At 45.8% G+C, this 26,549-nt stretch overlaps 1 protein-coding gene and 1 pseudogene across 1 annotated transcript; both read left to right on the top strand.

The window, feature by feature from the left end:
• The first annotated feature begins 624 nt into the window (after positions 1-624).
• COQ5 (coenzyme Q5, methyltransferase) lies at positions 625-26,291 on the top strand. Its single transcript, XM_004054006.4, has 7 exons — positions 625-893; positions 8,534-8,683; positions 14,106-14,327; positions 19,452-19,558; positions 24,592-24,680; positions 25,489-25,600; positions 25,685-26,291. Exons 1-7 carry the CDS (start codon positions 692-694, stop codon positions 25,784-25,786), a joined length of 984 nt encoding a protein of 327 aa, XP_004054054.1. The 5' UTR covers positions 625-691; the 3' UTR covers positions 25,787-26,291.
• Positions 832-8,522, top strand: LOC109029126 (large ribosomal subunit protein eL29-like; annotated as a pseudogene).
• Positions 26,292-26,549: the final 258 nt, after the last annotated feature.

Below are 26,549 nucleotides of genomic sequence, written 5' to 3'. Positions count from 1 at the left end.
GACCAAGTGTGAGTGGTGGTTCTGGCTTGCTAAGTGGATACCAGAGCTTTCGTTCCCATTTATGAGCTTCCTAGGTTCATAAAACGGACAGAACAAAGAAGTCTGTCCTATGTTTATTTTTCAGAGTAGTCTAACATATGTTTCTCAAGAATGGTCTGCAAATCTTTTGCATCAGAATCGCCAGAGAAATTTGTTTAAATAGAGATTAAAGGGATATAGGTCAGATCAAAATCTCTGGTAGTTGGGGACCCAGGAATCTTCATTTTAAAACTTAAACCAAGTGATTCTTACGCTCAACAAAGTGTGCAGGAATTGGCCCCGTGATCTTGGCTTTTTAACCACACCATGCCTCAATTTCCCCCTTCTGCACAAGACAACAAGAGTTCCTGGATATCTTGCAAGTTAGTACTTTTCTGCCTAGCCGGATTCAGAGACATGGCCGCTAAGAGGTGACCCGGGGCTCCCCTGAGATCCCCTGATTCCTGGTGAATTGTAAATTCAATTTGAGAAGAGAGAGAGAAGGGATTTCCGATACTTAAAGACCACCCTTTGGATCCTAGAGATTATGCCGGCACAACAGTGTATCAGATTTCAGGGCGCGTTCGGCTAATAATGTTGCCGGCCAGCCGCCGTCGTTCGTCGAGTGACGCAACAAGGCGTACTCTCTGGCCGTTGTCACTCGACTACCAAGATGGCGGCCCCCGGGAGCTGTGCTCTATGGAGCTATTGCGGCCGTGGGTGGTCGTGGGCGATGCGGGGCTGCCAGCTCCTCGGGCTTCGTAGCTCTTGGCCCGGGGCCCCACTAAGTGCTCGGCTCTTGTCCCAAGAGAAGCGGGCAACGGAAACGCACTTTGGGTTTGAGACTGTGTCGGAAGAGGAGAAGGGGGGCAAAGGTGAAAGGGGCGAGAGGGCGGATGGGAGGGATCTGACCGTCCATGGTCTGGGTTCTTCTGGCCAGTTAGGGTTGATTTAACATCCAATTAGTTCCAGTGTTGTTGTCTGTGCAGTTATGATTTTTTTTTTTTTTTTTGGAGACAGAATTTCGCTCTTGTTGCCCACACTGGAGTGCAATGGTCCGATCTTGGCTCACTGCAACCTCCGCCTCCCGGGTTCAAGCGATTCTCCTGCCTCAGCTTCCCGAGTAGCTGGGATTACAGGCGCCCGCCACCACGCCCGGCTAACTTTTTTGTATTCTTACTAGAGATGGGGTTTCACCAGGCTGGTCTCGAACTCCTGACCTCAGGTGATTCGCCTGCCTCGGCCTCCCAAAGTGCTAGGATTACAGGCGTGAGCCACCGCGCCCAGCCAAACGCCCCCTTTTTAAAAGCAGAATACTGATGACTAAATCCCATCAACTGAGCGTTTGTGATGTGCCAGGCAACGTACAGACATTATTTTCAATTCTCATTCTCAACATTCCAGTAGTGGGTATTGTTATTACCATATTACACGTGAGGAAATTGAGACTTAAAGGTTAAGCAAGAAGTTGCCCAGTTGAACATACCAGTAAGTGGCAGAACCAGTATTCAAACCCAGTTTAATCTGAGTCTGAAGCCCCCGTTCTTTACCTCTAGAGAAAAATAGGGGTTTTTTTTGTTGTTGTTTTTATTTATTTATTTATTTATTTTGAGACGGAGTTTCGCTCTTGTTGCCCAGGCTGGAGTGCAATGGTGCAATATGGGCTCACTGCAACCTCAGCCTCCTGGGTTCAAGCGATCCTCCTGCCTCAGCCTCCTGAGTAGCTGGGATTACAGGCATGTGCCACCATGTCCGACTAATTTCGTATTTTTAGTAGAGACGGGGTTTCTCCACGTTGGTCAGGCTGGTCTTGAACTCCCGACCTCAGGTGATCCACCCGCCTTGGCCTCCCAAAGTGCTGGGATTACAGGCGTGAGCCACCGCCCCCAGCCTGAGAAAGAAAGAAAGAGAGAGAAAGAAAGAAAAAAAAAGAAAAGAGAAAAGAAAAGAGGGAAGGAAGGAGAGAAACTATCTTCTGTGTGCCTCAGCTTCCAAATTTGCCAAGTAGAACTAATAGTAACCCTTCTTCTCTTGGAGTTCTTGTGAGTATCAAAATACTTGATACATGAAAGCACTTTAAACAGTCCCTGGCATTTAGTAATTGTTCAATAATGTTAGATATTGTTGAGCAGTTTCTTTTTGTCAGCACTGTGCCACAGGCATAGGAAAGGAAAAGGAGTGTTTTTAAACTCTGCTAGCACTATTTATAATGATGAAGGAATTGGCCCATTTTACACATTTGTTAAGGTGAGGCTCTGAGAGGTTTCTTTACTGAGTCACCCAGGAAATAAGAGAAAGTGCCCACAGTGGAATTTCCCATCCCCTTAAAGTCTACCCACCTCAACCTTGCTAATACATAGCTCTATTTTAACACTTTGAATATCGAATTCAAATTATTATTTGTTTCACAGGATTGAATGCCCAGAAAGCCAGGACAGTGGCTCATTCATTCCTATTTCCTCAGTGCTTGACACACATTAGGAGCTTGATAATTGCTTATGGAATGAAATAAGTGCAGCCAAGTACGATAATACCAAGTATTTCATTTTATTTTATTTTTTACTTTTAAGACTAGTCAAGTGCAGTAGCAAGCACTTATTAAGGTTCTGAAACTTTCTAAAATACTTAACATTAATTCTTGTAAATAAAACTGTAAAATAAGAACTATTAGCCCAGTTTTCTTTGAGATGGAGTCTCTCTCTGTCGCCCAGGCTGGAGTCCAGTGGCTTGATCTCGGCTCACTGCAACCTCCGCCTCCCAGGTTCAAGCGATTCTCCTGTCTCAGCCTCCTGAGTAGCTGGGATTACAGGCGTCTGCCACTGTGCCCTGCTAATTTTTGTATTTTCAGTAGAGAAGGGGTTTCTTTTTTTCTTTTTCTTTTTTTTTTTTTGAGACTGAGTCTCTCTCTCTCACCCCCAGGCTGGAAGGCAGTGGCGCGATCTCGGCTCACTGCAAGCTCCGCCTCCTGGCTTCAGGCCATTCTCCTGCCTCAGCCTCCTGAGTAGCTGGGACTACAGGCGCCCACCACCACGCCCGGCTAATTTTTTGTATTTTTTTTTTTTTAGTACAGACAGGGTTTCACCATGTTAGCCAGGATGGTCTGGATCTCCTGACCTCGTGATCCACCCGCCTTGGCCTCCCAAAGTGCTGGGATTACAGGCGTGAGCCACCGCACCTGCCAATGTATAATCAACATTTCACAATGTATAATCAATGTATAATCAACATTTCACACAGTGGCAAGCAAGGAAGAAGTTAACTACTGAACTAAATATGAATTCCAGATTGGGGACTGAGATTGCAGTACAGACAGTCCTTGCTGTGCACAGTAATGCAAGACTGTGAAAATGTGTAAGCTGAAGTCAGACACAATGACCTTAATCAATGGGAAAAATTAGAATTGTTTTATGACCTTTAAAAATTATCAACCATCAAAAACCCTGTCAGTTATAAATATATAGTGAAATGAAAAAATATATACTAAAGTTGATATTTATTTACAGCCAGATGCGATGGTTCACACCTGTAATCCCAGCACTTTGGGAGGCCGAGGTAGGCACTTGAAGTCAGGAATTTGAGACCAGCCTGGCCAATGTGGTGAAACCTCATCTCTACTAAAAATACAAAAAAAAATTAGCTAAGCATGGTGACGCACACCTGTAATCACAGCTAATTAGGAGGCTGAGGCAGGCGAATTGCTTGAACCTGGGAGGTGGACGTTGCAGTGATCTGAGATTGTGCCACTGCACTCTAGCCTGGGCGACAGAGTGAGACTGTCTCAAAAAAAAAGAAAAAAAAATTCTAATAAAAAATTAGAAACCTTGGAATTAAATTATTTCCTTGTAAAAAAATTGCCAAGAGTAGGCCGGGCGCGGTGGCTCACGCCTGTAACCCCAGCACTTTGGGAGGCCGAGGCGGGCGGATCATGAGGTCAGGAGATTGAGACCATCCTGGCTAACACGGTGAAACTCTGTCTCTACTAAAAATACAAAAAAATTAGCCGGGCATGGTGGCAGGCGCCTGTAGTCCCAGCTACTCCGGAGGCTGAGGCAGGAGAATGGCATGAACCCGGGAGGCGGAGCTTGCAGTGAGCCTAGATCCTGCCACTACACTCCAGCCTGGGCGACAGAGCAAGACTCTGTCCCAAAAAAAAAAAAAAATTGCCAAAAGTAGTTTGAGCACTATTTACCACCTTCTTGTCATATGAAATATCTTTTCTATGCCTTGGCAAATTGCCGTATTTCTTTCTAAGTTTTTATCTACTTCTGATATTTTATCCTTTGTGCTTTCAATGTTATGAAATACCTCCAATAACTCCTTTAATGTGAAAGTTTTTGCTGGCATCACTTCCTCTGGGACATCTTCAACCTTTTTGTCACAGCTCCATTTCTTGTTCATGTTGGTAAGTTCATCTTCCTGCAGTTCCTCTGGCTGTATGTCTAGAGTCTCTCCAGTGGCAGCAGTGTCAATATTCCCACAGTCATCTATTTCTCCTATAACTCCACTGACACTCAATTTGAATTTCACTTCCAGCATTATCAGCATTTTCATTTTTGTTGCTCAATTCCCTCTTTCATTTATCCAGTTATGCCACATGTGTTTTATCACTGAAAGATAAGGAGGCAATACAAGTACATGCTTTACTGTCTGTGAACTGAGTAACTGATGCAGTGACCAGTCACCTAAAGTCTGGGAAAGAAGTGCGTGATTGGTTGCTGAACATGTTGTGTATCTGTTATTTACATAGTGATTTGTAGACTAAAGAATGTATTTTATGTAATTACTCATATTTAATATACCATTGTACTTGAATTGTGGTATTGGGGGACTGGTGTTGTTTAGCTAAACCACAGTAACTGAAATTCATGCCTATTGGAACATGCAAAGCCAGGACTATTTGCTTATTTATTTATTTATTTATTTATTTATTTTTATTTTTTTGGAGATGGGAGTCTCGCTCTGTCGCCCAGGCTGGAGTGCGGTGGCACGATCTCAGCTCACTATAAGCTCCGCCTCCCAGGTTCATGCCATTCTCCTGCCTCAGCCTCCCGAGTAGCTGGGACTACAGGCGCCCACCACCACGCCCTGCTAGTTTTTTTGTATTTTTAGTAGAGATGGAGTTTCACTGTGTTAGCTAGGATGGTCTCGATCTCCGGACCTCGTGATCCCCCCGCCTCAGCCTCCCAAAGTTCTGGGATTATAGGCATGAGCCACTGCGCCCAGCCTTGTTTATTTATTTTTGAGACAAGTTCTCACTATGCTGCCCGGGCTGGGGTACAATGTCTATTCACAGGCACAATCATAGCACACTGCAGCCTTGAACTCCTGGGTTCAAGCAGTCCTCTCCCATTAGCCCCCCGAGTAGCTGGCACTCCAGGCGTGTGCCACCATGCCAGCAAGGACTATTTATACCGAGTGGGGTTAGCCTTAGTGTCCCCCAGACACCCCAAAAGATGCTCAAAAGAGCAGGCTGGGCGTGGTGGCTCACGCCTGTAATCCCAGTACTTTGGGAGGCTGAGGTGGGCAGATCATGAGGTCAGGAGTTTGAGACCAGCTGGCCAACATGGTGAAACCCCATCTCTACTAAAAATACAAAAATTAGCCAGGCATGGTGGCAAGTGCCTGTAATCGTAGCTATTTGGGAGGCTGAGGCAGGAGAATCACTTGAACCTAGGAGGAGGAGGTTGCAGTGAGCCGAGATTGCGCCACTGTACCCCAGCGTGGGCGACAGAGCTAGACGCTGTCTCAAAAACAAAAGTCCGGGCACGGTGGCTCACACCTGTGATCCCAACACTTTGGGAAGCCAAGGCGGGCAGATCTGAGGTTAGGAGATCGAGACTATCCTGGCTAGCAGTGAAACCCCATCTCTACTAAAAATACAACAGATTAGCTGGGCATGGTGGCACGTGCCTGTAGTCCCAGCTACTTGGGAGGCTGAGGCAGGAGAATTGCTTGAACCCGGGAGGCGGAGGTTACAGTGAGCCAAGATCATGCCACTGCACTCCAGCCTGGGTGACAGAGCAAGACTCCGTCCCAAAAAAAAAATTAAAAAAAAAAAAGGAAAGAGCGCACTTGGAAATCCAAAGGTTGAGAATAGGAGTTGAAGTTTGAGTTAAAGGCGGGCTCTGTAGTCTGATTCAGCAGAAGAGAGTCATGTTTTCAATCTGTGTAGCACATTTCATCTGAGGAACTCAAAGCATCTCCTCTTCATTATCCAATTCAGCCTTCTGGCAGGGAGATAGGGAGCTGGCACTGATATAGCCGTCTTACGGGCAGAGAAACTAAGGTGAAAAACAGTTAAATGTAACTTTAAGGCTGGGCGTGGTGGCTCACGCCTGTAATCGTAGCATTTTGGGAGGCTGAGGCGGGCGGATCACGAGGTCAGGAAATCGAGACCATCCTGGCTAGCATGGTGAAACCCTGTCTCTACTAAAAATACAAAAAATTAACCGGGCGTGGTGGCGAGTGCCTGTAGTCCCAGCTACTCGGGAGGCTGAGGCAGGAGAATGGCATGAACCCGGGACGCAGAGCTTGCAGTGAGCCGAGATTGTGCCACTGCACTCCAGCCTGGGCGACAGAGCGAGACTCCGTCTCAAAAAAAAAAAAAAATGTAACTTTAAAGGGAAACACTTCTGAGAGTCTTGGATAGTAGACTTTCTCTCTTTAGCTATCCCAGATTCCACAGTCTGTGTTGATCCTATGGAGAAGACTCATGAGAGCCCTCTAAATTGTGACTTAGCCCTGATTCACAGCTTGGCATCTAGGTGCCCACCAAATTGTACCTGAGGTTCTTCTCACTGATACAGGCAGACATGAGCCGAGGTCTTTCCATCCATTAATCATGCATCTTTCATCTTTATTTTGAAACAGAGTCTCTCTTCGTCGCCCAGGCTGGAATGCAGTGGTCCAATTTCAGCTCACTGCAACCTCTACCTTCCAGGTTCAAGTGATTCTCCTGCCCCAGCCACCCAAGTAGCTGGGATTACAGGTGTGCCAACCATGCCCAGCTAATTTTTGTGTTTTTACCAGAGACAGGGTTTTGCCATGTTGGCCAGGCTAGCCTTGAACTCCTGGCCTCAAGTGAACCACCCCCCTTGGACTCCCAAAGTGCTGGGATTACAGGCAAGAGCCACCGTGCCCTGTATGCATACTTCTAATAGATCTTGTCTTTTATTATAGTAACCAGGAGAAAAATTCCAATTTCCCCCACCCTATCCTTTAAGAAACAGAAACATCTGTTTAGTACCAGGTATATGGATGGCATTATTACAAAGTAGTAGTCCTAAGTAATAATAATTAAGACAGCAGAAAAGAGGTTGATTTCTTCCATGAAGTACATTTAAGCCTCTTATTAAAGAGGTAATGTGATGCCATCCACGACTTAGGAGCAGCAGCAGGGAGCAGGCTGTGGAGAGGACCAGTGCAGACATGGCCAAGTCTAAGAACCACACCACACACAGCCAGTCCAGAAATGGCACAGAAATGGTATCAAGAAACCCCGATCACAAAGATATGAATCCTATTTTTTTTTCTTTGAGATGGAGTCTCGCTCTGTGGCCCAGGCTGGAGGGCAGTGGCGCCATCTCGGCTCACTGCAAGCTCCCCCTCCCAGGTTCACGCCATTCTCCTGCCTCAGCCTCCTGAGTAGCTGGGACCACAGGCGCCCACCACCATGCCGGCTAATTTTTTGTATTTTTAGTAGAGACGGGGTTTCACCATGTTAGCCAGGATGGTCTCGATCTCCTGACCTCGTGATCCGCCCGTCTCAGCGTCCCAAAGTGCTGGGATTACAGGCATGAGCCACCGCGCCTGGCCGATAAGAATCTCTCTCTCTTTTTTTTTTTTATAAGAATCTCTTAAGGGAGTGGACCCCAAGTTCCTGAGGAACATGCGCTTTGCCAAGAAGCACAACAAGAAAGGCCTAAAAAAGATGCAGGCCAACAGTGCCAGGGCCACGAGTGCATGTGCCGACGCTATCAAGGCCCTTGTAAAGCCCAAGGAGGTTAAGCCCAAGATCCCAAAGGGTGTCAGCCGCAAGCTCGATCCACTTGCCTACATTGCCCACCCCCAGGCTTGGGAAATGTGCTCATTCCTGCATTGCCAAGGGGCTCAAGCTATGTTGGTCAAAGGCCAAGGCCAAAGATCAAACCAAGGCCCAGGCTGCAGCTCCAGCTTAGGCTCCCAAAGGTGCCCAGACACCTACTAAGGCTTCAGAGTAGATGTCTCTGTCTGCCCACATGAGGACGGAAGGACTGGTGTGACCCCCTGGACTGCCATCTGCATGCGGCTGGGGTCCTCTTGTGCTATTTGTGCAAATAAATCTGAGGCAGGAAAAAAAAATAAATCAATAAAGAGGTAATGTTAAGGTGTAGATTTGGGCATCAAGCATTATGACTTAGTTTCACCTTGCAAAGACAGGTCACTTCAGGGGAAAAAAGCTTCCTCCTTTTTTGTTTAGGATTTTTCTAAGGGAATACTGTTAATAGCACTATTGTGTGTGTTTCTCCCATGTCAGTCTATCAGGTGTTTGAAAGTGTGGCTAAGAAGTATGATGTGATGAATGATATGATGAGTCTTGGTATCCATCGTGTTTGGAAGGATTTGCTGCTCTGGAAGATGCGCCCGCTTCCTGGGACCCAGCTGCTTGATGTTGCTGGAGGCACAGGTAATGTCGAGTTTGGTATCCTTCACTACCATTGAGCATGTTTTACAGAAATTAGTCTCTCTTATAATGAGCTAGCTCACCTAACACGAGGCGGAAGATGGTGATTGAAAATCTGCATACTTATAACTTCTGAGAAAGGCACGCACTTATCTTTTTGACTGAATATCAATCAAAAGCATAGAATAACAGTTTTGTGCCTGTCACTTTTTTTTTTTGAGATGGAGTCTCACTCTGTCGCCCAGGCTGGTGTGCAGTGTCTCAATCTCAGCTCATTGCAACCTCTGCCTCCCAGGTTCAAGCAATTCTCCTGCCTCAGCCTCCTGAGTAGCTGGGACTACAGGCGCACTCCACCATGCCCAGCTAATATTTTGTATTTTAGTAGAGACGGGGTTTCACTATGTTTCCCAGGCTGGTCTCGAACTCCTGAGTTCAGGCAGTCCGCCTGCCTCGGCCTCCCAAAGTGCTGGGATTACAGGCATGAGCCTGGCCGGTGCCTGTCTGCCTGTCACATTTCCTTTTTTTTTTTTTTTTTGGAGATGGAGTCTTGCTCTGTCTCCCAGACTGCAGTGCAGCAGCGGTGCAATCTCGGCTCCACTGCAACCTCCACCTCCGGGGTTCAAGCAATTCTCTGCCTCAGCCTCCTGAGTAGCTGGGATTATAGGCATGCGCCCCACGCCTGGCTAATTTTTGTATTGTTAGTAGAGACAGGGTTCCACCATCTTGGCCAGGCTGGTCTTGAACTCCTGACCTCATGATACACCCGCCTCGGCCTCCCAAGGTGCTGGGATTACAGGTGTGAGCCACTGTGCCCAGCTGCCTGTCACATTTCTAAAATACACAGATTGGCTGGCCGCAGTGGCTCACACCTGTACTCCCAGCACTTTGGGTGGCCACGGTGGGTGGATTGCCTAAGGTCAGGAGTTCAAGACCAGACTGGCCAACATGGTGAAAACCCATCTCTACTAAAAATACAAAAAAAAGCCAGTGTGGTGACTGGTGCCTGTAATCCCAGCTACTTGGGAGGCTGAGGCAGGAGAATTGCTTGAACTGGGGAGGTGGAGGGTTGCTGTGAGCTGAGATCGTACCATTACACTCCAGCCTGGGCAACAGAGCAAGATTCCATCTCAAAAAAAAAAAAAAAAAACAACGCAGGATTACAAAGGAAAAAGTCGAATTTTTGACCAATGACATTTCACCATCTAAATGACTGTTTTATCTTCTGCTTAACCTTTAACCCCCTTTTCTTCTTTTTTAGGGGATGAGAGAAGCCTTTTATCACTTTATATAAGTTTTTGAGGCTGCCTTTTCTGCTTGATTTACTATCACATCAAATATCAAAAGTTTGTGCACAGTGCTTTGTTACTTCTTGTACACTGAGCATTTGGAGAGAAAAATGTCATGATTTTACACAATGCGTCTTGGTGATGTCATTGTACATGTTAAATTACATTAGAGGCTGAGCGTGGTGGCTCACACCTATAATCGTAGCACTTTGGGAGGATCACCTGAGGTTAGGAGTTCAAGACCAGTCTGGCCAACATGGTGAAACCCCGTCTCTACTAAAAATACAAAAATTCAGCTGGGCGATGGCGGGGTGTGGTGGCTCATGCCTGTAATCCCAGCACTTTGGGAGCCCGAGGCGGTCGGATCATGAGGTCAAGAGATCGAGACCATCCTGGCCAACATGGTGAAACCCCGTCTCTACTAAAAATACAAAAATTGGCCGGTTGTGGTGGCATGCGCCTGTAATCACAGCTACTCAGGAGGCTGAGGCAAGAGAATTGTTTGAACCCAGGAGGCCGAGGTTGCAGTGAGCCGAGATCAAGCCACCACACTCCAGCCTGGGTGACAGAGCGAGACTCTGTCTCAAAAAAAATAAAAATAAAAAATAAAATTAAATAAAATAAAAAAATAAATAGCCGGCAAGGTGGTGGGCGTCTGTAATTCCAGCTACTCAGGAGGCTGAGGCAGGAGAATCACTGGAACCCAGGAGGCAGAGGTTGCAGTGAGCCGAGATTGTGCCATTGCTCTCCAGCCTGGGCTACAGAGCAAGACTCTGTCTCAAAAAATAATAATAATAAAAAATAAATACATAAAATTACATTAGAATAATATAAAATATAATGTAATAATTTGATAATTAGTAATGATAGAGTAATGTATAATAATAAATTACAGTAGAACAATCTCTATACTTGAAACATATTTATCTGTAGCTATGTTGGTGTGATCCTCTCCCCAAATGGAAGCTCAGAGGGCAAGAAGACACCTTGCTCTGTAGAGGGTAATTTAGCAGAATCTACCAAAATCTAAAATGCATATTATAAGCCTAGGATCCCACTTTTTTTTTTTTTTTTTGAGTCCAAGTCTCGTTCTGGTTGCCCAGGCTGAAGTGCAATGGCGCAATTTCGGCTCACCGCAACCTCTGCCTCCTAGGTTCAAGCGATTTTCCTGCCTCAGCCTCCTAAGTAGCTGGGACTACAGGCATGTGCCACCACACCCAGCTAATTTTGTATTTTTAGTAGAGACGGAGTTTCTCCATGTTGGTCAGGCTGGTCTTGAACTCCCAACCTCAGGTGATACACCCACCTCAGCCTCCCAAAGTGCTGGGATTATAGGCATGAGCCGTCATGCCTGGCGGATCCCACATTTTCAATTCTTCTTTTTTTTTTTTTTGAGATGGAGTCTTGCTCTGTTGCCCAGGCTGGAGTGCAATGGCATGATCTCGGCACACTGCAACCTCCGCCTCCTGGGTTAAAGTGATTCTCATGCCTTGGCCTCCCAAGTAGCTGGGATTACAGGCGCCCATCATCATGCCTGGCTGATTTTGTGTATTTTTAGTATAGGCAAGGTTTTACTATATTGGCCAGGCTGGCCTCAAATTCCTGACCTAAGGTGATCCGCCCACCTTGGCCTCCCAAAGTGTTGAGATTACAGGCCTGACCCACTCCGCCTGGCCTCACATTTTCAATTCTATGTCGCCTAAAGAAAAACTTCCACAAAGATTTAGTCACATATACGCTCATTGCATCACATTTAATAGTAATTAAAAATTGGAAATAACCTATTTCTTCCCAATAAGGACATGGCTTTAAATTAAGGCATATCCAGTCTATGAAATATTGTTTATCTATTTAAAACAATAAGGAAAACTTACAAGTAATGATGGAAAGGTTGCAAGGACATATTAAGTGGGAAGAATAAGAAAACACGTGGTATAACAATGTATACAATATCGCTGTTTATGTTTTTAAATTTTGTTATATGCATACCTATAAATATATTGAAATATTGTGCTCGCTTCAGTAGCGCATATACTAAATTTGGAATGATACAGAGAAGATGCACAAAATAATTAATATATTGAAATATATGGCCGAGCACGTTGGCTCACGCCTGTAATCCCAGCATTTGGGAGGCTGAGGCGTGTGGATCACGAGGTCAGGAGTTTGAGACCAGCCTGACCAATGTGGTGAAACCCTGTCTCTACTAAAAATACAAAAATTAGCTGGGCGTGGTGGCACACGCCTGTAATCCCAGCTACTCAGGAGGCTGAGGCAGGAGAATCGCTTTAACCTGGGAGGCGGAGGTTGCAGTGAGCTGAGATCATGCTACTGCACTCTAGCCTGGGAATAGAGCGAGCCTCCGTCTCAGGAAAAAAAAAAAAAAAAGATATAAAATAAAAAATGACTGGAGAATACCTAATTGGTTGGACATATGGGAGAAACAAGGATATATTTCTTGGAAATAGTGTAGGAAAAACAAAGACAAGGAAACAGCTTTTTTTTTTTTTTTTGGGAACGGTCTTGCACTTTCGCGCAGGCTGGAGTGTGGTGGCATCATCTCGGCTCACTGCAACCCCCACCCCCCAGGCCTCAAGTAATCTTCCCATCTCAGCCTCCCAAATAGCTAGGAATACAGGCATGTGCCCCACACCTGGCTAATTTTTGTAATTTTTTTCGTAGAGACTGAGTTTCACCATGTTACCCAGGCTGGTCTCAAACCTCTGGGCTCAAGCAATCTGCCTACCTCAGCCTCCTGAAGCCTGAAGTGCTGGGATCACAGGCGTGAGCCACTGAGCCCAGCTGGAAACAGCATTATAAGAAAGGAAATATAGGGCCAGGCGCAATGGCTCATGCCTGTAATCCCAGCATTTTGGGAGGCCGAGGCGAGTGAATCACCTGAGGTCAAGAGTTCGAGACCAGCCTGACCAACATGATGAAACCCTGTCTCTACTAAAAATACAAAATTAGCCAGGTTTGGTGGCACATGCCTGTGATCCCAGCCACTTGGGAGGCTGAGGCAGGAGAATCACTTGAACCTGGGAGGCAGAGGTTGCAGTGAGCTGAGATCGCGCCATTGCACTCCAGCCTGGGCAACGAGCAGAAACTCCATCTCAAAAAAAAAGAAAGAAAAGGAAATATAGAAAAGAGAGGAAAAAAGAAAGGAAATAGGATTCTACAAAGCACTGGATTTGTCCTGAACAATATTTACCAGGTCACAGTATTATAAACACTTGATTTTGTTTTTTTTTTTTTGAGACGGAGTCTTGCTCTGTCGCCCAGGCTGGAGTGCAGTGGCACGATCTCGGCTCACTGCAAGCTCTGCCTCCTGGGTTCATTCTCCTGCCTCAGCCTCCTGAGTAGCTGGCACTACAGGCACCCACCACCACGCCTGGCTAATTTTTTGTTGTTGTTGTATTTTTTTAGTAGAGACGGGGTTTCATCATGTTAGCCAAGATGGTCTCGATCTCCTGACCTCGTGATCCACCCGCCTCGGCCTCCCGAAGTGCTGGGATTACAGGCATGAGCCACTGCGCCCGGCCTCAGTTTTTATTTTATTTATTTATTTATTTATTTTTTTGGGATGGAGTTTCGCTTTTGTCACTCAGGCTGGAGTGCAATGGCGCTATCTCGGCCCACTGCAACATCCGTTTCCCAGGTTTAAGCTATTCTCCTGCCGCAGCCTCCCAAGTAGCTGGAATAACAGGCGCCTGCCACCACACCTGGCTAATTTTTGTATTTTTAGTAGAGACGGGGTTTCACCATGTTGGCCAGGCTGGTCTCAGACTCCTGACCTCAGGTGATCCCCCAGTCTCAGCCTCCCAAAGTGCTGAGACTGCAGGCATGAGCCCAGCCCAATTTCTTTAATTAAAAAAAAAAGTTAGTGTTGAAATGAGTAGAAACTTCCACGTTCACACACTCAGCTATGATTGTGCCTCTGCACTCCAGCCAGGGTGATGGAGTGAGTCCCTGTCTCTAACAAAAAGAAGAAAGGACTTGGCTTTCAGCCACACTGCATCCAGTTAGCTAACACAGGTATTCCTGTGCCTCTGTTACCCCTTTGAGTTTTAGGAAATGCTGTTTCTTCCTTTTTTATTTTTGTTTTAGTCTGCATCTTTCCTCATGTTGGCTTCCCACAGGTGACATTGCATTCCGGTTCCTTAATTATGTTCAGTCCCAGCATCAGAGAAAACAGAAGAGGCAGTTAAGGGCCCAACAAAATTTATCCTGGGAAGAAATTGCCAAAGAGTACCAGAATGAAGAAGATTCCTTGGGCGGGTCTCGTGTTGTGGTGTGTGACATCAACAAGGAGATGCTAAAGGTTGGAAAGCAGAAAGCCTTGGCTCAAGGATACAGAGCTGGTGAGTCCTGCAGAAGGCAGACACAGGGGAAGTATTTGTATCTTTATAGAATAAGGTGGAATATGTAAAATATTGAAATGCTTTATCTTTTGGCTTTCAGAAACTTATAGATGGGCAGGTTGAAGATGATTTATATGGCTGAATCTAGTTTGTGTGCTGTTATATGCATTATTTATGCATAGCAGCCCATTGAGTGAGCTTACCCAGCCCTATGTGACTGGGATCACTAGATCCCAAATAAGTCAAGAATCTTACCCAAGTCACACAACTTCTCAGTGGCAGATCCCAAATTGGAGTTGAATCTTCAGATCTCAGCTCTGAGACCCTGAGACAGAAGTTTTGCTGTCATTTCCCAGCAGCTTCAGGGTGACTTCGGTGTATCATTCCCATTCTTGAACCATTCCATTTTCCTGTCCATACTAGGATAGTTTGATTGCTGTGCAACTGGACCTCTCATCTCCTGTAAAGAAAGAACTTCTGGCTGGGCCCATGGCTCACACCTATAATCTCAGAACTTTGGGAGGCCACAATAGGAGGATTACTTGAGCCCAAGAGTTCCAGGCTGCAGTGAGCTATGATTGCACCTCTGCACTCCAGCCTGAGTGACAGAGCGAGACCCTGTCTCTAAAGAAATTTAAACAATAAAAAAGTAAATAACTTGCCCTTCAGCCATAAGGAGTGCAGTTAGCTAGCAGCCTCCACCTATTAGCACATCAGCCTCTGCCTCAGCTTCCAAGGGAGGCCAGGCTCTTTTGTGGCAGCCAGTAGCCAATGGCTGAACACTGTGGGACTACTAGGGCCTGGATATTTTCCAAGCAAGACTCTTTAACAGCCAGCCTTTGTTCTGGAGGTCCCTACTGGGTAGGCTGAGCCTTTGTCAGATCTGCATTAAGGTCTAAAGGCTTTTCTTGCTCAGTCTTTCTTCCTCTCCCTTTGTCTACTCTGTGTTTCCCCTGCCACACACACAAAAAATTATTATACTCCTTGGTCCATCTCAGCATGTTTCTCAGAAGACCCATCTGATACACTCAAAGAAACACTCGTGAACAGTACTCCTCACACTTCCCCACTGTGGTAAATACGAACAGCAGATAGGCAGATGACTGCATGCCTATCTCTGTGAGATTACTGCAAGCTCAAAATGGATGATTTGTGTGCTAGCTTAAAAATGTAAATTGTGGCAGCGAGGTGGCTCATGCCTGTAATCCCAGCACTTTGGAACGCTGAGGGTGAAGGATCGCTTGAAGCCAGGAGTTCAAGACCAGCCTAGGCAACATAGTGAGACTCTGTCTCTACAAAAAATTTAAGTTAGCCAAGTGTGGTGGTACACACCTGTAGTAACAGCTACTTGGGAGGCTGAAGCAGGAGGATCACTTGAATCCAGGAGGTCGAGACTGCAGTGAGCCATGATCATGCCACTGCACTCCAGCCTGGGCAACAGAGTAAAACCCTGTCTCAAAAAAAAAGCAAATTTGGCCAGGTGTGGTGGCTCACGCCTGTAATCCCAGCACTTTGGAAGGCTGAGGGGGGGTGGATCACCTGAGGTCTGGAGTTCAAGACCAGCCTGACCAATATGGAGAAACCCTGTCTCTACTAAAAATACAAAATTAGCTGGGTGTGGTGACACATGCCTGTAATCCCAGCTATTTGAAGGCTGAGGCAGGAGAATTGCTTGAACCTGGAAGGTGGAGGTTGTGGTGAACCAAGATGGTGCCATTGCACTCCAGCCTAGGCAACAAGAGAGAAACTCCGTCCTGGCAACTGCACCCTGTTGGCCCAGTTTTTGTTGTTGTTGTTGTTTCTGAGACAGAGTCTCGCCCTGTTGCCCAGGATGGAGTACAGTGGAGCGATCTCGGGTCACTACAACCTCTGCCTCCCGGGTTCAAGCAATTCTTGTGCCTCAGCCTCCCGAGTAGCTGGGATTACAGCTGTGCAGCACCATACCCGGCTAACTTTTTTGTATTTTTAGTAGAGACGGGGTTTCACTGTGTTGGCCAGGCTGGTCTCGAACTCCTGGCCTCATGTGATCTGTCCACCCATGCCTCCCAAAGTGTTGGGATTACAGGTGTGAGCCACTGCGCCCAGCCCAGCTTTTCAGAGCCGCTATTCTGCCCTCTTCCATGCTGGCCAGGGACCACAGATGGCCACTGTGAGGGGCAGTGGTATATAACAAAGAACGTCCCTCAGGTCAACATCAGCATTTCTCTCCTTCTCCTCCCCCACCATGAGTGTCTATGGTTATTTTAGCTCAAATCTTCCTCCTCTTCCTCCTCCCACCCCCAGAAGGAGCTGCCTAGACGAGCTACAGCCCACTTGGCCCCCAAGCTGAAGGGCTCCTTTGTTAACCATCGATACTGGTCAGAAGGCGGACAGTCGCTAGTGTTTTTAGACAAAGGCACTATGTTTCCTTACTCCTACTGACAAACATGTTTCCCTTCTCTCTGGTACTCAGCCATAAAGAACGGAAAACAAAGATATTGAAATGATAAGCAGTGTTCCATTTCTGGAATCATCTCTTCCATTGCATAGCCTGCCCGTCGAGCTCTCCTAAGCACCAAGACAAATGCATCTGCATAGGAATTATTAAGTGCCCCATAGTACAGATTTATCTTTCCTCCTTGTTTTATCAGTCTCCAATAATCATACCTTTGCAAAAACATCATGAAAAGTAGAAACTAAGTAGGAGGACCCTAGAAATTATTTAATAAATATAAAAGTTAATGTGTGGTCGGGCGCGGTAGCTTATGCCTGTAATCCCAGCACTTTGGGAGGCTGAGGCAGGCAGATCACCTGAGGTCAAAAGTTTGAGACCAGCCTGGTCAACATGGTGAAACCCTGTCTCTACTAAAAATACAAAAATTAGCCAGGCGTGGTGGTGCGCGCCTGTAATCCCAGCTACTCAGGAGGCTGAGGCACGAGAATCTCTTGAACCCAGGAGGTGGACGTCGCACCACTACACTCCAGACTGGGTGACAGAGCGAGGCTCTGTCTCAAAAAAAAAAAAGTTAATGTGTAACTTAACTACTTTTTTTTTTTTTTTGTGAGACGGAGTCTCGCTCTGTTGCCCAGGCTGGAGTGCAGTGGCGCAATCTCGGCTCACTGCAAGCTCCACCTCCCAGGTTCACACCATTCTCCTGCCTCAGCCTCCTGATTAGCTGGAACTACAGGCACCTACCACCACGTCTGGCTAATTTTTGTATTTTTAGTAGAGACGGGGTTTCACCATGTTAGCACGGATGGTCTTGATCTCCTGACCTCATGATCCGCCCGCCTCGGCCTCCCAAAGTGCTGGGATTACAGGCGTGAGCCACCACACCTGGCCAAAATCATTATTTTTTATGCTATTCTTCCATATGGATGTTTCATGATTCATATAACCAATAACCAATTGAGAATTCTTTTTTTCCCCAATGTTTTGCATGTAGCACAACTTTGTGACATTCTTATTTGTAATTTTTGCATGGATTCATTCGTTTACTGACTGTATAACCTTAGTCAAATGTTTAAACTCTAATAACTACTTCATACTAGGAGGTGATATGCCATAGCTGTTGAAAACATAGGCTCTGGGTTCCAGTCCATCTGTGTAACCTTGGGCAAGCAACCTTTCTCTTTTTGCTTTTTATTTTTTCGAGATATGGTCTTGCTGTGTTACCCAGGCTGGTCTTGAACTCCTGGGCTCAAGCTCTTCTCCCACCTCAGCCTCCTGAGTCTCTGGGATTACAGGTGCATGCCACCGTGCTCAGCTCAGACTTTAAACCTTTCTGATGTTCACTTTGCTGACCTGAAACATGAGGATAATGGTAGTAACTCTCTCACAGAGTTGGTATGAGGATATACTAAGATAATCTATCTAAAGATGTACATAAAATAACACAGACCCTGCCACTTGATAAGGGCCCTCTAAGCAGTAGCTGTGATGATGATGTCAATGTCCTTTCCCTAAAAATCAAATCACTGGGTCAAAAGGCATACTTTCTTTTTTTTTTTTGAGACAGAGTCTCGCTCTGTCACCCAGGCTGGAGTGCAGTGGCGTGATCTCAGCTCACTGCAACCTTCACCTCCCGAATTCAAGCAATTCTCCTGCCTCAGCCTCCCCAGTAGCTGGGACTACAGGTGCATGCCACCACGCCCAGCTAATTTTTTGTATTTTTAGTAGAGACGGGGTTTCACCGTGTTTCGATCTCCTGACCTCGTGATCTGCCTCCCTCAGCTTCCCAAAATGCTGGGATTACAGGCCTGAGCCACCGCACCTGGCCAGGTATACTTATTTTTAAGGCCCTTGTTAGATACTGTTAATTTGCTTTCCAGAAAGGTTATTTTCATTTACCTTCCTCTATACAGTCTTCTTTTTGTATTTTACATCTAATTCGCTGTAGGTTGTATAATGTTAAAGTCTAATCAAGATCCTTGGAGGACACAGCCACCCTGATAGGGGCCTCTGGTGATCTCTGAATCTCAGACCTGGACACGCCGATGCTCTATGATTCCAATAAAACCAGTAAAGCTCTGCTAAATTCTGTACTTAGAGTAACTCAGTTAATACTTTTAGTAACCCTATAAAGTAGGCACTAGTTTTTAACTCCATTTTACAGATGAGGAAACAGACAAAGTAGTTTATTCAAGAATACACAGGCCAGGCACAGTGGCTCACATCTGTAATTCCAGCACTTTGGGAGGCCGAGGCGGGAGGATTGCTTGAGCCCAGGAGTTTGAGACCAGCCTGGGCAAGATGACGAGACCCCGTCTCTACAGAAGAAATTTTTAAAAACTAGCTGGGCAGGGTGGTGTGTGCCTATAGTCCCGACTACTGGGGATACTAAGGCAGGAGGATCCTTTGAGTCCAGGAGTTTGAGGATGCAGTGAGCTGTGTGCCACTGTACTCCAGCCTGGGTGAGAAAGCAAGACCTCCCCATGTCTAAACAAAATAATAATGATTGATTAAAAATATAAAAGGAAAAATATGTATATATAAGGAATATGGTGAAGCTGGGATTAGAATCCAGGCAGCCTAACCACCCAGGACTTGGGCTCTCCAGCTCAATGCTCTACATGAAATGAATTCACTGGGGGCAGGAAAAACAGCTACCCACACTGAGACCTGGAACTCACTTTCTCTTTCAGGACTTGCATGGGTATTAGGAGATGCTGAAGAACTGCCCTTTGATGATGACAAGTTTGATATTTACACCATTGCCTTTGGGATCCGGAATGTCACACACATTGATCAGGTATGAATGGCTGCATCCTCAGCTTGTATGACTCTCAGGAAATTACCTCTGTTGTAGAGCTACAGTGAGTGAGGAAAGAAGGAGAGTTTTGTTTTTTGAGATGGGGTCTTGATATGTTGCCCAGGCTAGTCGCAAACTCCTGGGCTCAAGCAGTCCTTCCACATCTGCCTCCCAAGTAGCTGGGATTACAGGAACCTTACAGGAACCCACCACCACACCCAGGGAGAGAGAGAGAGAGAGAGATAGATAGATTTTTTTTTTTAATCTTAAAAAAATAACGTTTAAGGGCTTGGCGCTTGAGTGGAATGCCTGTTTGAAGTTTAGGGTCCTCAATCCTTTAAGTTGACAAATTTTCTAGTCACAAAATTGAAAAAGACTGAAACCACAGAGCTGATCTCCATAGAAGTCTGTCTTACTTGGATTGGTATTCACATCTTCGGGATTTAGTCTTGCTCTAGCCTTTTGTGTATTTCCTCATACTTGTGAAGCTGCCTGACCCTGTGAATTTGCAGAAAATCAGAGACATGTCAGAGGCTGACAAAGACAAGGGCCCTCAAACACTGTTTTGACAAAAGATAGCTGGATTCATGGCTTTTCTACAGGAAAAGGGGAACGTTTAGCTCTTAATCTGATGGAGCTCTTCTTTGTTCCTACTTTATTTTTTGTAGAGATGGGGTTTTGCCATGTTGCCCAGGTTGATCTTGAACTCCTGAGCTCAAGTGATCCTCCCACCTTAGCCTCCCAAAATGCTGGGATTACAGGCCTGAGCCACCATGCCTGGCCTTTATTCCTACTTTAATATTCTGTTCAAAACACTTGAAGACCATGTGCAAGGCAAAGAGTTTCATTTCAGTAACGTGGTCTCTGGTTGCCTGGGTCCTCTGGTTAAGTGTTAAGTTCTTTATGGTGTTCATCAGCTTGGTTTGCATCACCTTTCCTATGTCAGTAGCCAGTTTATTATTTTGTTGAATGAAAACTTTTTTTTTTTTTTTGAGACAGAGTCTTGCTCTGCTGCCAGGCTGGAGTGCAGTGGCGCGATCTTGGCTCACTACAACCTCCGTCTCCTGGGTTCAAGCAATTCTCCTGCGTCAGCCTCCCGAGTAGCTGGGACTACAGGCGTGTGCCACCACACCCAGCTAATTTTTGTATTTATCAGTAGAGACGGCGTTTCACTATGTTGGCCAGGATGGTCTCTGTCTCTTGACCTTATGATCCTCCCGCCTCGGCCTCCCAAAGTGCTGGGATTACAGGCTTGAGCCACCACGCCTGGGGAAAAAAAATTTTTTAATAGGTTCAAAGTTCAAAAGGTACAAAAGGTTATATGTGACAATCTCCCTCCCATCCTTGCCTCCTCTCCCATTCAATGCTTCTCCCTTCAGACAGTCACCAGCTTCTTGTGTATCTTTGCCAAGATGTTTTGTGAATTGGTTATGATTCACATAACTCATAACCAATTGATATTTCTTTTTTTTCCTATGTTTTGCATGTAGCCCAACTTTGTGACATCCTTATTTGTAATTTTTGCATGGATTCGATCATTTGTTTACTGACTAACCTTAGACAAGTGTTTGTGATGTTTTGTGCCAAGGTGTATATACTATTTTCTTTCTTTTTTCTTTTTTTTGTTTGGAGACGGACTCTCACTCTGTCACCCAGGCTGGAGTACAGTAACGTGATCTCAGCTCACTGCAACCAGTTGAGAGTTCAACCTCAGCTGGTCTTGAACTCTTTGGAGGCCTCCAGGCTGGCCTCCCAACTCTTTGGGAGGCCGAGGTGGGCAGATCACGAGGTCAGGAGATCAAGACCATCCTGGCCAACATGGTGAAACCCCGTCTCTACTAAAAATACAAAAATTAGCTGGGCGTGGCGGCACGAACCTGTAGTCCCAGCTACTTGGGAGGCTGAGTTGGGAAAATCCCTTGAACTCAGGAGGCGGAGGCTGCAGTGAGCCAAGATTGCACCACTGCACTCCAGCCTGGGCGACAGAGTGAGACTCCACCCCAAAAATAAATAAATAGATAGATGGATAGAATAAAAGTAAACAAGTATTTCTTCGAGATTTTTCCTTGTAAGTACATAAAGAGCACTGGCTCTTTTTATTTTTTTATTTTATTATTATTATTATTTTTTGAGACAGAGTCTCACTCTGTCACCCAGGCTAGAGTGCAGTGGAGAGATCTGGGCTCATTGAAACCTCCGCCTCCTGGGTTCAAGTGATTCTCCTGCCTCAGCCTCCCAAGTAGCTGGGGTTACAGGCATGCGCCACCATGCCCGACTAATTTTGTATTTTTAGTAGAGACGGAGTTTCTCCATGTTGGTCAGGCTGGTCTCGAACTCCCAACCTCAGGTGATCCACCCACCTCAGCCTCCCAAAGTGCTGGGATTACAGGCGTGAGCCACTGCACCTGGCACTTTTTAAAATAGTTGAATAGAGGCCGGGCGTGGTGGCTCACACCTGTAATCCCAGCACTTTGGGAGGCCAAGGCGGGTGGATCATGAGGTCAGGAGTTCGAGACCAGCCTGACCAACATGGTGAAGACCCCGTCTCTACTAAAAATACAAAAATTAGCTGGGCGTGGTGGCGCGTGCCTATAGTCCCAGATACTTGGGAGGCTGAGGGAGAAGAATTGCTTGAACCCGGGAGGCAGAGGTTGTGGTGAGTTGAGATCGCACCACTGCACTTCAGCCTGGGCGACAGAACGAGACTCCGTCTCAAAAAAAAAAAAAATAAGAAGTTGAATAGTTTCCATTTATATTTATATTTCATAATGTAGTCTCTTATTAATCGTTAAAGATGCTTCTAATCTTGTGCTATTCAAACACTTGTCTTTTGACAATTGTTTGAACAGCAAATTTTAAAATGACTTCATTTCATAAAATAGAATGTGCTGGGCACAGTAGCTCACGCCTGTAATCCCAGCACTTTGGGAGGCCGAGGCGGGCAGATCACTTGAGGTCAGGAGTTTGAGACCAGCCTGGCCAACGTGGTGAAACCCTGTCTATACTAAAAATACAAAAATTAGCCAGGCATGGTGGCGGGCATCTGTAATCCCAGCTACTTGGGAGGCTGAGACAGGAGAATTGCTTGAACCCGGGAGGTGGAGGTTGCAGTGAGCCGAGATTGTGCCACTGCACTCCAGCCTGGGCGACAGAGCAAGACTCCATCTCAAAAAAATAAATAAATAAATAAAAATAGAATGCATCCCAATGAGTTGAGCAGAAGACATTGGCTTTATAGACACAGAAAGACTGAAGAAAGCAGAGAAGCAAAGAACAAAGAGTGTATTATTCATCCTTTCAAAACTACTTTTCTTGAAAGGCTGTGATAGGGAGGCAGAATAATAAAAAAAAATAGGCTGGGCGTAATCCTATAGTGCTGTAATCCTAGCACTTTGGGAGGCCGAGGTGGAAGGATCACCTGAAGTCTCTAGTTCAAGACCAGCCTGGCCAACATGGCGAAACTCCATCTCTACTAAAAATGCAAAAATTAGCCGGGTGTGGTGGCATGTAACTGTAGTCCCAGCAACATGGGAGGCTGAGGCAGGAGAATCACTTGAACCCAGGAGGCAGAGGTTGCAGTGAGCTGAGATCGTGCCACTGCACTCCAGACTGGGTGACAGAGCGAGACTCTGTCTAAAAAAAAAAAATTTTTTTAAACAGGAGTGTTGGAGAAATTGACTGTATCTCTTTCTCCTGATCTCTCTAGAAGGTCAGCTGACAACTTAGTTTCAGTTTGGTGATGTGGAACTATGGAGTCAAAAGTTGGGTGACTCCATCTTGATTCTTAGTCTGGTCTGTTGGAACCTAGTGCAGAAACAATCCAAAACAATGGCTTCCTATACTTTTTATTTAAAAGTGAATAACCGGCCAGGCATGATGGCTCACACCTGTAATCCTAGCACCTTGTGAGGCCGAGGCGAGTGGATCACTTCAGGCCAGGAGTTCAAGACTGGCCTGGCCAACATGGTGAAACCCTTTTTCTACTAAAAACACAAAATTAGTTGGGTGTGGTGGTGCATGCCTGTAATCCCAGCTACTTGGGAGTCTGAGGCAAGAGAATCACTTGAACCCGGGAGGTGGAGGTTGCAGTGAGCTGAGATCATGCCATTGCACTCTAGCCTGGGCAGCAAGAGCGAAACTCTGTCTCAAAATAACAAACAAATAGGCTGGGTGCGGTGGCTCACGCCTGTAATCCCAGCACTTTGGGAGGCCGAGGCTGGCAGACCACCTGATGTTGGGAGTTCGAGACCAGCCTGACCAATGTGGAGAAACCCCGTCTCTACTAAAAATACAAAATTAGCCGGGTGTGGTGGTACATGCCTGTAATCCTAGCTACTCGGGAGGCTGAGGCAGGAAAATCGCTTCAACCTGAGAGGCGGAGGTTGTGGTGAACCGAGATCTTGCCATTGCACTCCAGCCTGGGCAACAAGAGCAAAATTCCACCTCAAAAACAAACAAACAAAAAATTAGCAGGGCATGGTGGCAGGCACCTGTAGTTCAGCTACTCGGGAAGCTGAGGTAGGAGAATCGCTTGAACCTGGGAGGCAGCGGTTGCAGTGAGCTGAGATCACACTACTGTACTCCAGTCTGGGTGACAGAGCAAGACTCCATCGCAAAAAATAAAAATAAAAAATAAAAAAAATAAAAGTGAATAACCCACGTACATGTGCATTCCCACAGTAGAAGCATTTCTGTAAGATAGATTCCTTGAAGTAAAATTGCTTTATCAGAGAGGATATCCATTGTGATTTTGATAGGTAACTCTAAACTTACCCTTCATGCAATTGTACCAATCTGTAGTCAATTTAGATTACCCCAACTAACTTTGTCTAGTCACCGGCAGCAGAATGCCTATAGCATTTGGGATACATAGGGTTATTGCTCCTGTTACAGCTTCCCAAGTGAGAACAAACAAGAGGTTTGTGGGCCATGATAACTTTTTTAATGCCTGCAGAAGCTAAAGCTGTCTTGGCCTCATGGAATTGAGTGAGGTCTACTGAGGAGTGTGTCCTGTTGTTCCTTGTCTTGCTCAGGCACTCCAGGAAGCTCATCGGGTGCTGAAACCAGGAGGACGGTTTCTCTGTCTGGAATTTAGCCAAGTGAACAATCCCCTCATATCCAGGTTGGCATTGTTGATAGGGCTTTATCTTCATCGTATAGCCAAGGTTTCCCACCCCGAAATGGATTGAAAATAGCCAGTAAGCTATAAGCATGAACTTTGTAGTTCAGAGTACCAGAGGTCAGCCAGTTCTGAATGACAATACCTAGGCCACAAGAGTCTCAAACCAGACCCAAGTTGGCTTACATATGTATATTAAGAAATTGACTTAAAAGCCCCTATTTAAAAATCAGGAAATGCCTGGTCCAATGGTAGTGGGTTATCAGAACTTATTAGTGGCAATAACGTTGCTACTCAACCCCCCTCTGATAAATTTGACTGGCTTAAAAAAAAAAATCAGGAAATTTGGGCCAAGTGCAGTGGCTCATGCTTGTAATCCCAGCACTTTGGGAGGCTGAGGCGGGAGGATCACTTGAGGCCAGGAGTTCAAGACCAGCCTGGGCAACATAGTGAGACCCTATCTCTAAAAAAAAAAAAAAAAAAATTTAGATCAGAAAATTTTCCATAAAAATCTGAATTTCCAGCTTCACTTGAGAAATCAGATACATGGCAGCCCTGGGTAGGCCTGTCTCCCCACATGCCACAGGGAGGGCTGAGTAGTAACTGTCCTTTCTCCACTTCATAATACTTCCTAACTGTACCTGTCAGCACTTCTACTGGTCTTGTACCTGACCCACTTAATTCAGGTTCTTGCTTGATCCCTATAGGCATTTGAGTTTGTGACCCCAGGTTTAGTCCTTCTTTCTTCTTATCTAGGGAAGAAGTGAGGGGCATGTTCTAATCTTCATCTTTTACCTTTTTGTTTGCCTAGGCTTTATGATCTATATAGCTTCCAGGTCATCCCTGTCCTGGGAGAGGTCATCGCTGGAGACTGGAAGTCCTATCAGTACCTTGTAGAGAGTATCCGAAAGTTTCCGTCTCAGGTATGAAACTTCTATAGCTTTAAACAAAGGCCCTACAGTGATATCCAGGCTACCCTGGCTGTATCATCTTTCCTTGTGTTTCAGGAAGAGTTCAAGGAGATGATAGAAGATGCAGGCTTTCACAAGGTGACTTACGAAAGTCTAACATCAGGCATTGTGGCCATTCATTCTGGCTTCAAACTTTAATTCCTTTCCTATCATGGAGCATGAACCAGTCACATCCTGTTGAAAGCCTGGAACTGAAGGATAATCTGGCAAATGAGACAGCAGCAGAGCATCTCCTCTTAAGGATACGTGCCTTGGACTCATGTTTGAATCGAACAGTCTCAAAGCGGAAGAACAAATTCTTGTCACTTTTTTACAGCTTTCTTTGGAGCTGCTTCAGTCCATCTCCCGGAGGCATTTGGTCTGTATCTTTGCTCAACTGCTAATTTCTCTTGGCTGTAGGGTGTGTGGTTAAGGTACAACCACCCCTAAAGCTCAGTTTTGAAGGGAGTGTATTTATAGCTTCTCTGTTGGTGCTGCCTTCTAGAGGGATAATAGATCATTTGAACCCAATGACGATTTTTAACCAGAAAATTTAATTGTACCTGAATCAACCTTTCAGCCTAGGACGAAGTCTAGGCCCAAGTCAGAGTATTAATGATCATGAGAATTGTGTGCTGAACCAGTAAACGAGTTTACCTTTTGATGGTACTTGTCATTTTTTCTTGAAGGGGATAAGGAAAATATATTTTTCTTTTACTTTTTTTTTTTTTTTTTTCGAGATGGAGTTTTCCTCTGTCACCCAGGCTGGAGTGCAATGGTGCAATCTCTGCTCACTGTAACCTCCACCTTGTGGGTTCAAGCAGTTCTCCTGCCTCAGCCTCCCAAGCAGCTGGGATTACAGGTGCGTGCCACCACACCTGGCTAATTTTTTTGTATTTTTAGTAGATAAGGGATTTCACCA

The sequence above is a fragment of the Gorilla gorilla genome, chromosome 10, assembly GCF_029281585.2.
Source record: "Gorilla gorilla gorilla isolate KB3781 chromosome 10, NHGRI_mGorGor1-v2.1_pri, whole genome shotgun sequence".
Taxonomy (NCBI): Eukaryota; Metazoa; Chordata; class Mammalia; order Primates; family Hominidae; genus Gorilla; species Gorilla gorilla.
The sequence above is the reverse complement of the archived record's forward strand: the minus strand, read 5'-3'. Positions and strand labels throughout refer to the sequence as shown.